This window comes from Peromyscus leucopus, chromosome 14 (genome assembly GCF_004664715.2).
Source record: "Peromyscus leucopus breed LL Stock chromosome 14, UCI_PerLeu_2.1, whole genome shotgun sequence".
Taxonomy (NCBI): Eukaryota; Metazoa; Chordata; class Mammalia; order Rodentia; family Cricetidae; genus Peromyscus; species Peromyscus leucopus.
The window spans coordinates 3,562,300-3,575,740 of record NC_051075.1 but is presented as its reverse complement, the minus strand read 5'-3'; the positions used below and the strand labels follow the sequence as shown (position 1 = coordinate 3,575,740).

At 38.5% G+C, this 13,441-nt stretch overlaps 1 protein-coding gene across 14 annotated transcripts in view; it reads left to right on the top strand.

Moving 5' to 3' along the window:
- Hdac9 (histone deacetylase 9) overlaps window positions 1–13,441 on the top strand; it is an 848,903-nt gene that overhangs the window by 621,159 nt on the left and 214,303 nt on the right. For all 14 annotated transcript variants that reach the window (XM_037210966.1, XM_037210967.1, XM_037210965.1 and 11 more), the window contains 2 exons: window positions 5,309–5,429; window positions 10,288–10,337. In XM_037210966.1, coding sequence (XP_037066861.1) covers window positions 5,309–5,429; window positions 10,288–10,337 — 171 coding nt within the window. The remainder of the gene's footprint in view (window positions 1–5,308; window positions 5,430–10,287; window positions 10,338–13,441) is intronic.

The window sequence follows — 13,441 nt, the reverse complement described above, 5'->3', positions numbered from 1 at the left end:
AACCATCTCACCAGCTCTGAAAAACGATTCCTTTGCTCAGCTGTGATTATACTGTAAACATTGGCTTCAGGAAGGGATGGATGCCTGTGGAAAATCCTCCTGAGGCCTTTCTCTTGCCTCAAACACAGTAACATACATTCACTGAAATTGCATTTTCTTCCTCAAGGCAAATTCATAAACCACAGTGAAGTGTGTTTTAAGTTTTAAATGCATACATTTTATTGTTTTCACACAGGATCTTATCATTGAATGCTGAATGTAAACTTTAAAATAGTTTATTCAAACCTTTGTTTTCTACATAAAGAAACAAAGGGCAATGGAGATGCCTCATGGGTAGCTATTCTGCTGTATGACTTGGGAGAGTTAGGGCTGGAAATCGGGCTCCTAATTACAATCTGCTCTGTTCCCCTGTGGCCAGTAGAAAGAACCACAAACCTGCATGGATGCTTGCTCAGTGCCTGCTTCCTTACCTCACTCCACATTCTAAATTCTGAGGAAACGGTGACTGCCGAAGAACTGTACGTGAGGGGGTGATGGAGCTGAGGGACTTACAGACAGTCTTGTATGTAATAGTTAGACATTTGATTGCAGCCTGGAATGCGAAGAGATACACTTGTGCGTGAGTCACGAGAGCCTGCTTTTCTGTATCCCGAGAAAACGGTGTATGAAGAATAATCAGTGGAGCATGCTCAAGCTGTTAAATATCGCATATGCTGCAGAAGGCAACTTTGGTAATAATTAGTTACTTATTGTCCATCCCCCACATACACTCTGACTGCAGCTCTGTGGATTTCTGAGGGGGAAAAACATATCAACACATCCTTCTACTTACAAATAATGGAGGAAATCTTAGAAATTGAGACACTTCAGTAGACAGTTTTGCCTAATATGTCACTACTTTGAAAATGATTAAAGAAAATGGAGTTCCCCTCTCTCCAGTAAAGGCAGGTACTTTGACTTGTCAAATTTAAGTTGGACATTTTCTCTTCGTTTGGAACCGCCACAGAATGAGCCCTTTCATGTCCTCAATAATACCAAACCAATGCAATCCATCTGTTCTGCCAAATTATTTCTAGTTCCCTAACCAAAGGCACTGCTTTTTCATGCATTTTATCATGATTTTATGCCCTTTATTATATTTTACAAAAGGTTCTGATTCCTCCAGGGCCAATGAGAACTGATTAGGACACTGGCCTCAATCCAGGCTTTGAACACAAGAGAGGAAGGAATAGACTGTTTCCTTTTTTCTCTGTTCCTTGGCAGAAAAAAAAAACATGAATCTATACCGTGTGTGTGCTCCGTGTGTGGGTGGGTGTGGGCAGGCCATGTTTTATCCTGTCACAGTATGACTTTGTAGATCATGTTCAGAACATTCTTTCTATAATCATGTTGCATTAAGGGGCTTTATTTCAGAAAGACTATTTCTTTAGGAAAGAACCATGGTGCACTGTGAGACTCAATGATATAGTAATTCTACATGACTTTAGTCTAACTTCCAATCTGAATAGAAACCATCTTGGATCTGTGTTGATCTGAGCATACACATTGTCACAGGGCAAGTACTCATTAAGCCTTGGCTCCTTCGTGATTTTCAGTGGACATTGATTGAAGGCAAGACACAAAGAATGATAAAGGAGGAATAAACACAGGTTACCCCACAGTGTTTCTTACTAAGAAGACATTAGAAGAGATATAAGTACTTATTGTCTGCCTCTATAGACAAAGATCCAAGGCCTGTATTTGGGTAACACAGAGGAGCTCCCCAGATAAACCATATCTTTTAAATGTATTAAATGTCCCAATATGCTCAGAATTCTCAAAAATACTTTGGGTCAGAATATCATAGATGAGTTTACATAACCATCCTTCAGAATTGTTATTTCTGAGAATGGAAACCATCTCCCTAAATTAAGATGAACAGAGCACTTTGTCCCATTTTGTGATTCATTATGCTCTTGACCTTTGACTCTTGGTAGCATCCTGAGGGAAAAATGAAGAATAAAGGGCACATGGGAACTAGAAGGAGAAGGAATGAGATAAAAATATCTATAGTTAAGCCTAAACAAATGAAAGACTAAATTAAAATGAGAAATATTAGATATCTGTGTGAGGAAAGATGAATGTGACTAGTGCAAGGCAGAGGTAAGAGAGGGTGAGCCAGAGCCACACCAATGGTGCTGAGAAGAGCACATTTGCCAGAGCCACACCAATGGTGCTGAAAAGAGCACATTTGCAGATGAGGGTCTCTTAGCTCAGCTGTCTGAGTTCCCACGGGAAGACGAAAGTCTCAAACCATGCTTTCTCCTCCTTCTGCAGGGGAAGAGGCCTGTCAGCGGCTGGCTTCTATTGCTGCTTTCTCTCTAGGAGCTACAAAAGCAAAGGCGATTGGCAAGAAATCAGTTCTTCTTGTCTGTGTCCCCAGAACCCAAGAAGCTGAGGCAGGAGGATGGTGACTTGGGGGTCAGGCTGAGATCCTGTCTCAAGTAACAAACAACACAGGAAAAGAATGGTTACTTCCTTATATTGAATACAATTATTTTTCAAACAATGTAGATAGATGATAAAGAGATAGATAGATAGATAGATGATAGATGCAATGTTTGTGTCTATTGAGTTATCAAAATGAAAATATAAATAGTCATACATTTTAATAATGAAGCAAGGATAGATTATGAGATAGAAGTGGATACTCAAAATAAGTCATGTAGAACTGCACGGCTGCTTTCTTACTGCCTCAGTCTGACCCAAGTGCAATTCAGTAGGCATCCTTTTATGATTGTCATCCCTTGAGTAACCGTCTACTACCAGTGACTGTCTACTACTACTACTATGAATCCTGAATCCTGTTATAGATTTTTGTTTGGCACATGGCTGGGCATTCAAATAGAATGCCATTTGCATCACTGAAGAATAAGAAAAAATATTTGAGGCAAGCATGGAGTGTATAGTATGAACATGTATTTGACTAGCTATAAAAACACTATTGATGTTTCATTTTATACCATGGGCAAAATTCAGTGTCTTAATAGGAAAGGAGAGGGAGGAACATGATAAGGGTTTAGGATAGTATAATATTCAAAACATTAGTCTAAATATCAGCTATAGAATTGACATTGTTAGCATGGCCTGGTAGTACAGCCTGTAATCCCAGGCTGAGGCAAGAGTTTTGCAAGTTCAAGGCCATGCTAGGCAGCTTAGTAAGAGCTAGGCTCAAAATATAGTGTACAAAGAGTGCGGTGGATGGAGCTCAGTGGTAGAGTGCTTGCCTAGTGTACAGGTCTTGGGTCCAGTCTCCAATAATCGAAAAACAATAGAAATAGTTGACATTATTTAATGTGTTGGTGCTTCGCTGTATCCGCATATATCATATGTGTCTATGAAAGGCTGCTGCCTCCTTACTAAGTGGCCATCATCATGTGACTAGGATTGGCTCTCTGCCTGTTTCCTGACCTCTGCTCATTCTAGTTTTAGATGACCCAAACCATGGGGTTACCAGGATTTCAATGGGGGACTTTCCTCCTCTGAAATCTTTTAGTTAAACTTAATCTCTGAGCTCTTGACTTTCAACTTTCTCTTACTCATTTTACCTTTTACTAGTTGTTCTAATTATTTTGTCATCTTGGTCCTTCATAAACATTTCCAAATCTCTTGTTTACCAGCCATTCACTGACTTCTATGGGATGTTTGTTACTTGATCAGAGCAGAATCTGATCATTACCAAATTTTTCTTAATCTTTCACATTAGAATTCTCATCTTACTTAGGAATAATTTCTCTCAAGTATATCCTTCTAAAGTATAGTTTTCTAGAACTATAAACTGGATTTACATAATGCTGAATGATCGTATCAAGAACAGGGAACTTCAAAGTTATGGCAAAGAAAATTCCTGAAGTATTTGCTTGTTTCTTTGGGACGTGAAGGTGGTCTTGGGAGCCTTCTGCTTCCCATCATCCCCTTCCTCTGTGGCCCCTGCCATCCCTCTCTAACTGTGACCTGATCATCTATTTTAATGACAAGCACAGCCATGCCTCCTGCACAGTAAAATGTGAGGGTCACTATGCAGCGTTTCTCCAGTCTGCCCTCTCAGTGAACCATGTATCAACACTGACTGGCCTGCCTACAGCCTCATCCCCTTACACCCAGGAGCCTGAGGGTGGGATTGTCCTGGTCCCTAGGGAGATGCTCTTCCAATTTACCTGATGCTTCTTTCTTCCTCTGCAGCATGGAAGAACAGATTCTTTTTGAATCTCACCAAAGTTCTGTGCCTCAGTGTTAGCTCACTTCTTGCTTGTGGTCACGTGTAGCGTTGATGTTGTCTGTGTAGTTTTAGGAAGCACAGCAGTTTTCAGAAGTGGAGGTGAATTAACACCGTATGTCAGAATGACCTTTATCATGTTAAAAGACATACTAACCAAGGAATGTAGCCGGGAAGACCACATGTTGGCTAATTGACATTTAATATAATGCATAGTTTGGACAATTATGAGCTCAGTTCTTTGTTAAAATGAGTGAAATTTTCTCAGGAGCCTGAGTATAAAACATTGAGTCGGTCTAGATTGTTCAAATTATCAGCAGCATTTGCTTTTGTTTAATTGCAAGTCTGTCACCAATGAATACTTTTTATAAAATACATTAAATGAATTATTTTAAGACTAAAATAGAAGTTGAGGACATACAAAATTTTGTTAGATTTGAAACACACACACACAAATGCTGTCAAATTGTTTTGTAAGTTTCTAAATATTAACTACAAATTTCTACACTGACTCAGTACAGACCATTGATAATCAGACCCTGAGCTGTATGTATCCTTTGGGTACACTTTGAGAAATGTTGGTCTAGAGTACAGCTACCACGAGGGGCACATGCATGAAATAATTGCTGTCATTGTGATGTTGAAAATCCAATGCAGTCAACTTTAGTGGTGTTAATCTCATCTGCCTTCCCGCTTCCTCTTCAGGCCAGTGTAACACAGAGACTAATACATTTGCTTATTATACAAGCAGTACCCTCTCTTTGTTCTTAAGCAGACACTTTTATACAGAAGAGTCAATTGCTAATTTCTTTGGTATAAGTTTATTTTTATGCCAGAAAGGAATAACCTTTATGTCATCAGATGCCTATTTATCTGAATCTTGCATCTGCTCATTTTCCAATTTTTATTATGGTACTTTACCAAGAAAATCTATGTCACATTTTTGCATGATGAATCTGAGCCGGTTATTAATCATCTTAAATGTGACTCGAGATCTCATTTCTTCTGAGTGCTGCCAGTGGAGGACTGTAAGTTGTTGTTGTTTTCTTTCAGAGAATTCAAGGTCGAAAAGCCAGCCTGGAGGAAATACAGCTTGTTCATTCTGAACATCACTCACTGTTGTATGGCACCAGCCCCCTGGACGGGCAGAAGCTGGACTCCAGGACACTCCTAGGTCTGTTCAGGCCTCCACTCTACTGAGAACAGCACATTCCAGCACTGTCATTAGTCAATGCTGGTGTCAGCTCAGAACACTTGGCAAGCAGTGTGGCAAAAAAAAAAAAAAAATCCATTTTTCCAGCAGTTGCTGCCTGGAGTGAGTTGAGTAAGATAGAAGCCAATGCAGATCAGGAGAAGTCTGCATTACAAAATGACACTGCAGAGTGTGTAATGCTTATTTTTAAACCAACTTTTATTTGAGCCTCAGTTATATGGTATGTTTTCACATGTAGAAATATTTGAGTTACCAAATTTGTTTGCTCATCTTTTTAAATGGAAAGATCATAAGACCTTTTTACATCCTTTATGAAAATTTCTTTTACCCTTATCTTTTGTTTTCTATCGTTCACTTCTTATTTCTGAGCTCAACACATGGAGACAACAGAGTACCTTATTTAAATGAAAACTGGAGGTCTTAATTAATCCATTAAATATATGCTGTACTTCTGAAAACCAAATATTACAATAAATGCTGCAAGTAGGAAACTAATATAATTTGTTTCAATGAAACAGATGACTTTTTAAAACTTTATCATATTTTAAAATAAAATTTAAGCAACAAGATTTAATATGGATACTTGAAACAATATTTTTGGAAAATATTAGTGCAAAACAGTAGTAGAAAGTTGTATTTTATTGATAACCTCTTATAATTGAATAACAATACCTAACTTGGAAACACATGCTGAAATAATTTCATTTTACAGATTTAACTTAAAATAAACATTTTAAACTTACCTCTTTTCTTTGAAGGAATCTATTGAATCAATCTTAAATTATCAAATTCTCTTACCTAATTCAACATTATTTCAAAATAACTTATGGTAACTGGCCCTTAGTAGTTTAGAGCAAGTGTATGCTGCATATAGGAACCATCATGGAAAGCAGTTAAGAGAGGTAAGTAGTTATGCACACATCCCAGGCCTTCTGAAATGAGTAGCAAGTCTCTCTAATGAGTACACGCCTTTACTAGTGAGTTTGTGCCCCTGCCTGTGTGTGGATCAGGACAGAGCTGGCAGTTTGGGAGAACTAAGCAGAAAGAAAATAAAGAAATTCTTCAGTTTTTAGAATATTGCTCAAAGTTGGTTCTGGTAAGCAATTTATTTAGTACAACTAAATTCATGTATAACACACACATACACACGCATACACACACACAAATACAAATAAGTCAATTTAAATATCTATAGTTTAAATAATTTTTCTTGGTTCTTTTTCTTGGTTCTGTGTATGTGGCTCAGTTTGGCTTTGAGCTCATGGTTCTCCCCCCTCAGCATCTCAAGAGTCTGCCACCATATCTAGGTCTTTGTATTTGGGTAAAATCATACTTTGAACATACAGACACACTATTCAAGTATTTAAGCAGAGACATGTCTATCTTTTAATTTGATAAAGGTAGAAGCTTCACCTTCCCTATTTTTAGAAAATAAGCTCCAGAGTGTAATCAAGGTAGTCATTAAACTACCTGCTCTGGGGCTTCATCGGAACCAACGAGGATTGTTCAGGCTGTAAACATTAGTGAGCATGAATTGATGTATACAGTCCTCCTTAGGAACCACCATCCCACACCTGAAGAACAAAGACATTAATTAATGAAGTGAGTTTTGAACTTGGACAACATTATACTTTTATTGACGAATTGCAGATAACTATGTTGATCAAGGCGACACTTTCAGTATGGGCTACCCTAGTTCAGGAAGCACAGGGCTGCTACATTCTCTGAAGCCTTTGGGTCAGCCACTGTGGTCAACATTGAACACTCAGAACTCCTTGAGCTTGTCTGGAGAATGAAAAGTACAGCTGATCTTCTTCAGTTCCAGCTCTCAGTAGATTACCAGGTTCTCTTAAAAGGTTGCATTAGATATTTTGTGGAATTTGGATTATTGTAGCTTGTAATTTTTTTGTTTCAAATAGACTGGAATGATGCTATTCTGTTTGTAGAAACTCAGACTCAAGATGCTCTGTCTACTTCATCCATCCTGTTCAGTCCCATGCAACTTTTGGACTTCCCAATCCTTCCCAAAAAAATGGGAGGCGTAACTTCTAACTCAAAATTGATACTAGGCTCTGGATGATTATGTTTTAGGATTAGAAGGAAGATTTAAATAAAAATTCAATATGACCAGACTGATCAGTCTTTGTATCTTAAAAGACATCTATGGATTACAAAATAATTAGATTTTATTGTGATACCCATTTATCTACTTAGATACTCTGGGCCTTATATGATGATACTTTGAAAATATTACCTTCACTAGTTTCTAGTAGAAGATTTTCTATGGTATTAAGGTATCATCCATTATTATTGCTATTTTCGATTACCTCCTGGCTGTCAGATTTCAGTTCATGGATAAGTTAATATAGTGCTATCAAGCGATAATTTCAGTAAGTAAAGTAAATTTCTTTCACACAACTAAATTAAAATTATCAATTACTTATTTCATTTTTATTATCATATACCTAAATAAGGTTTAAACATCATTAAATACATTTATTTCCCTTATTACCTTAGAGTTTAATGAATTTTTACATAACTTCTTTAAAATACTTTATTGCATTACAACAGTTTCTTTACCTCTATTACTTGCTCATAGATAATGAGTTCAGATATTAAAAATGTTTTTAATTCAGATTTGAGGTATGGATCTACTTTTGCAAAATACTCAGGGATACATCAATCCCCTTGTTAATAATAGCAATATTAAAAAAATTTACCCTCCTGCAGTGTTATGCAGAAGTATTTATTGATTTATTTGTGTGTGTGCGCTCACTTGTTCGTGTGTCAGTAATTTTGTGCAATGGCACTGTGATCAGAGAACAGATTTCAAGAGTCTGTTTCCTGTCCCTAAGTTTCCTATTGTGTTTTGTTTTCAAGTGTCATTTACTGCTGCCAGTATTCCAATTGTAGTATTATTATATCAACCCAAGGCTTTGTGCATTCCAGGCAAATGCTCTGTCATTGAGCTACACCTCAATTTTTTGTTTATTAAGAGGGAGTATCTCTACCTACTTGGATGTTTTCATTTATGCATGATTTTTCTCTATAGTTTTCCATGTCAGTGGTTGTATTAAAAATCAACTCATAAAATTTATTGCTTTTAAAATAAGCTTTCTTCTGTGACAATACTGTCTTTTTAGACTTAAACCACAAACCTCTTTTCAATTTTAATTGGCTTTTCATTGATCATCAGCGGAGCATAGGTGAGGTGGAAGTTTGTATCTGGTTCCACCAATGATACTGAGCACCCTACCTTAATTCCAGGAAATAATCACAATTAATATTTCAGGATATATGTTAAATTTTACATTGTTTATGTTTATACCAATAGACATCCCCCAAATGATATTATCCTTATTATTGTGTTATGTTTTTAAAAATTTGCAAACAATGTAGCGGCCTCTGATGTACTTGATCTTACTTATACCTTAGGTAGACTGAGATATGTAAATATACACATACATTTCTAGAACTAAGTTCCTGGTTCTGGAGGGGTTGCTAAGTGGTTAGAGCACTGGCTACTCTTGCAGAAAACCCAGTTTAGATTCCCAGCACCCACATGATGTCTCATGACTACTGGTAAGTCCAGTTCCAGGGGATCCTAAGCACACAGGTGGTGCCCATACATATATCCTGACCAAACACATACAAATAAAATAATAAATTAATAGAAAGGATTGACTGACATTTTAGAAACTATATTTGAACTATTTTTTTAAATTTTTTTAAGACAGGGTTTCTCCCTATAGTTTTGGTGCCTTTCCTGGATCTCGCTCTGTAGACTAGGCTGGCCTCGAACTCACAGAGATCTGTCTGGCTCTGCCTCCTGAGTGCTGGGATTAAAGGTGAGTTCCACCACCACCTAGTACTGTATTTAAACTTTTTTAATGACAGTGCATATTTTTATAAACCTTGTGGCTTGAACCATCCACCCTATTGGAAAATAAACTCAGTAGATCACAGAGTTCCTTTCCATAAGTTGCAATTTTTAAAATGATAATGAACAGTATTGCTGCATTAGTTTTAAAATTCTTTTGAACTTATTGTGGTGGTTTAACGCTTTAGAGACTGTCGCAGGGGGATTGCTGGGAGTTCAAGGGCAACTTGGGCTCCAGAGTGAGTTGCACCAGGCAGCAATACATAATGAGATTCTATATAAAAAACAAAAACAAAAACAAACAAACAAAAACCAAAATTGTTTTCTTTCTGAGGAAGGCAGAGTGTATTTCCCAATGCCCTGAAGGTAAAATGGGCTGGGCGGGCCAGGGTACACCCCTATCCTGCATCCCTGTCCTGCATTTGCCTTAAACCTGAACTCACAGTGTCCCCCCCAACGAGGGCTTATGCAAAGGAGAGTCAGAGGGCACGGAGGTCAAGTACATCTTGGGGAACTGTTCTAGGCAAAGAAGGAGGGAGAAGTTTTAGCTGATGCTCAGGCCAGAATCTTCACTTGGGACAGCAAAAGGCCCCTTGGGAATCATGATTTGAAGATTTTTTGTAACATAAAAAAGCAAATTTTTAAGCCAAATTTTATTTACATGTGCTTGTTCATGTGAGTTAACCAATTCCGCGTGTGTGTGTGTGTGTGTGTGTGTGTGTGTGTGTATGTGTGTGTTTTCTGTTTTCGTTTGCTTTGAGTTTGTTCTGTATACATGTATAAACAAGCAGTGTGTTCTGAAAATTAACTCTGATTGGTCTAAATTTTCATTAGTTTTCTAATAAGGAATACACATGGCATACTATATGTTGATAAATACTCAAAGAGTAAGAACTGTCCATTTACAATGTTTGTGTTTCTTATCTTCACACTGTGCAGGTGATGATTCTCGAAAGTTCTTTTCCTCATTGCCTTGTGGTGGACTTGGGGTAAGTATAAATTTGCTACTGCTTTTAAAATTACATGAACTTATAAAAACTCTCCCTTGATTTCTGAGGATTGCCTTGCAGAAAGGGCTATGTGACCCTCTGAGCTTGTTGCCGAATCCGGAGCTTCCTGTTCAAAACAGATTTATGGATTTCAAGATGATGACAGCATAGAATTATACCAAACGAGAGGCCTTTCCACTCAAGTTGTGAGACAAGACACACATTCCCTGAGAGCAGCTTGGTTAGACATTCCCAGGAGAGACTTTTAAGTGATTTTGCAGCAGAACTCCATTCTCTGTAGAATTTCACCCGCTCTGCACATACATTATATTGGTGGTGAAAATACAAGTCACATGAAGTGCTTTGCATTATGGGACATATTGTGAGCCCCTTGAGGTTGTTTTTGTCTTCAATAATTAACAAAGACTTTTGACCCAGGATTATTTATACCACATTTCAAGGACAGATTTGTTCAGATGAAGCAACACATGAAGAAAAATGCCTACATTTTTGTGGATGATTAGAACAAACCCTATAGCCTGCAATCTATTTAAAGTTAATCTTTACCAGTAACAAACCTTCATTCTGAAACAGAAAGTGCCAAGTCATGTCGGGACAGAATAACTCTAGGTCAGGTTTCCAGGGACTAAGGCATTTAAATCAAGTAAAATCGGTAGATTTTGAAGAGACAGAGAAAAAAAAATCATGTTTTTGACAATTCTTTGCTAAGTCTTATATAGAAAATTTCCATAAATTTCTGTTTATGTTATGATTTTAATGATGCCTAGCTTAGGAATCACTTCTTGTTCCCCGATCTTGCCTCTCTGGAAATAAAATGCCAACACTAATCATTATTCATTTGGACTGGAAAGTTTATCACAACTGAGTTTTGGGAAGCCAGGAAAATGTAGAAGTCATTTTTAACAGTGTATATGGTTGTTGTCCCCGCACACATGACTATCACCACATGCATGCCTAGTACCGGAAAAGGCCAAAGAAAGCATCAGGTCCTTTGGAACTGGAGTAACACACAGTTGTGAGCCACCTTGTGGGTGCTGGGAATTGAACCCAGATCCTCAGCAGCAAGTGCTCTTAGTAACCCAATTGTCTTTCTAGCCCATACACAGTAATTATTAATGACACCCTATGTGGAGGGTGAGAAATTGAGTTTCTGGAGAAGTGACGTCAAGTTTTTAAAATCACACAGCCGGTGGTGAAGGGCTAGATGTGCACACTCCCATGCAGATGCTGTGGAGCAGCTTTTCGGATTCTTCCGTGGGTTTCATCATTAACAGATGGCCGCTGACTCTGTACTCCACCCTCCAGCCTCCGTACCTGATGTGGCCCCTTTCTTAACAGCTCACCACAGACTTTTGCTGTTTAATCCTTGACACAAAACAGTCATCATCCCACTTTAGTTGTAGCAAACTCCCTGTGGTGCTGGGAGCTTGCTGGACAACTCTGAAAAGCAGAGGATAAATGACTTTGAAGCGGCTTTCATTGCCTTTGCCAGTTGTTCTACTATCCTGAGGGGCTGTTGTAGGAGAAAGAGTGCATCCCACTAAACCCATACCAAGTCAACTTAATCTTCAGCTCGAACGACTTCAGTAACTCTCTAAGTACCTAAAGAATGAGCAGTAGCTGCTCCTGCTGGCTCTGTATACCCAGCATGAAGCACACTGGACCACAGAGAACCCCTCATTATTATCCTGGACGTAGCCCTGGTCAGGATGGCGGCAGCAGGGCTGGAGGGTAATGGTGTACGGGCAGAGGTAGGAGGACACGAGGGTCAGGCAGCCTTCCTAGCGCTGGAGAAGGCTGGAGAGGACTTGAGAAAGACATTTCATTAACACATTTTCCTCTGTCTCCTGGGTAGGCCCAGGTAAATGTGTGTGTGCGCGCGCGCGCGCGCGTGAGTATGCATGTGAGCACACATATAGCAGAGCCAGGCTTTTAACTTGATGATACTATGGCAAACTTATATGGTTCAGTAGTTTTGTGTGTTTGTGCAGTAATATTTAAATTTTTATCTGTTATTTATGTGTATATGAGTTGTGGAGCACCCAAGATAGGGTTGTGGAAGTCAGCAAAAGTTTGGGGGCTTAATTCTCTCCTTTCACTATCAATTCTGAAGCTTAAATTTAGGTCATCAGGGTTTCCCAAAAGTGTTTTTACCTAATGAGCCATCTTGGGCCTATAATTATTATTATTAATTATTATTGTTATTTAAATGAACCAAGTCATATTCTTGACCATACCTGAGCCATCTTGCTTCCTTAGATTTTTAGTTTGGATACAGCCCTAGGAAGAACTCTGGGTCCTTTGGATTTGAACCAGCCTATATTTTCAGCTTCAGGATAGCCACAGACATAACATAACAAGAGGCAGCCAGTATGAACTCGGGAGTAGTCCAGGTTAGAGTTATGGATGCACTATGGAGGTTTGGAATCATTTGGTAATTACTTTTGTCTTAAAAGACTCCTCTGGTTCAAATTATCTAAGATAGACCCATTGCCTTCCATTCAAAAGTACTCTGTGATTTCCAATCCTTAATGTAAACTGTCATTGCTTTGGACATAGAGCTTCATTCTCTCTGGGTTTAATGTGCAGCTACTGAATGCTGATGGATTAATTGGCTTTTGAGGAGAAGACCTGGGACATTATGAAATCAGAAAACCTCTGCTTCTTATTAGATTTTCCCCTACAATTGCTTGCGGTAATCGGATTCTTGGTCAGGCAACTCATGGACAAGCAGCATTTAGGATCCTTTAAAATGTCCTCTCCAGAACTGTTGGGAGCGACAGTGTCGGGCTTCCAAACTTCTTTGTGTTGGTGTCTCATTTTCTTAGTTACTAGGACATGACTCATTTCTAATTACGAAGTAATGCCACTGCAAGAGAACCCACCACTGGAAAGAGCATTTTGCCAAATCTGAGCCTTGGCCATTGTATAGTGAAAGAGATCATTAGGAGACTCTGGAAACAATAGCCCAAGCAAGACCATGTTAGTTCTCTCTCCTCGGGGTACATCACTAAAAATAGTGATTATTTTCCTGGCCATCTGACCTACTGCTGTGTGAAGAAATCTTGAAGTCATTTCTCAGC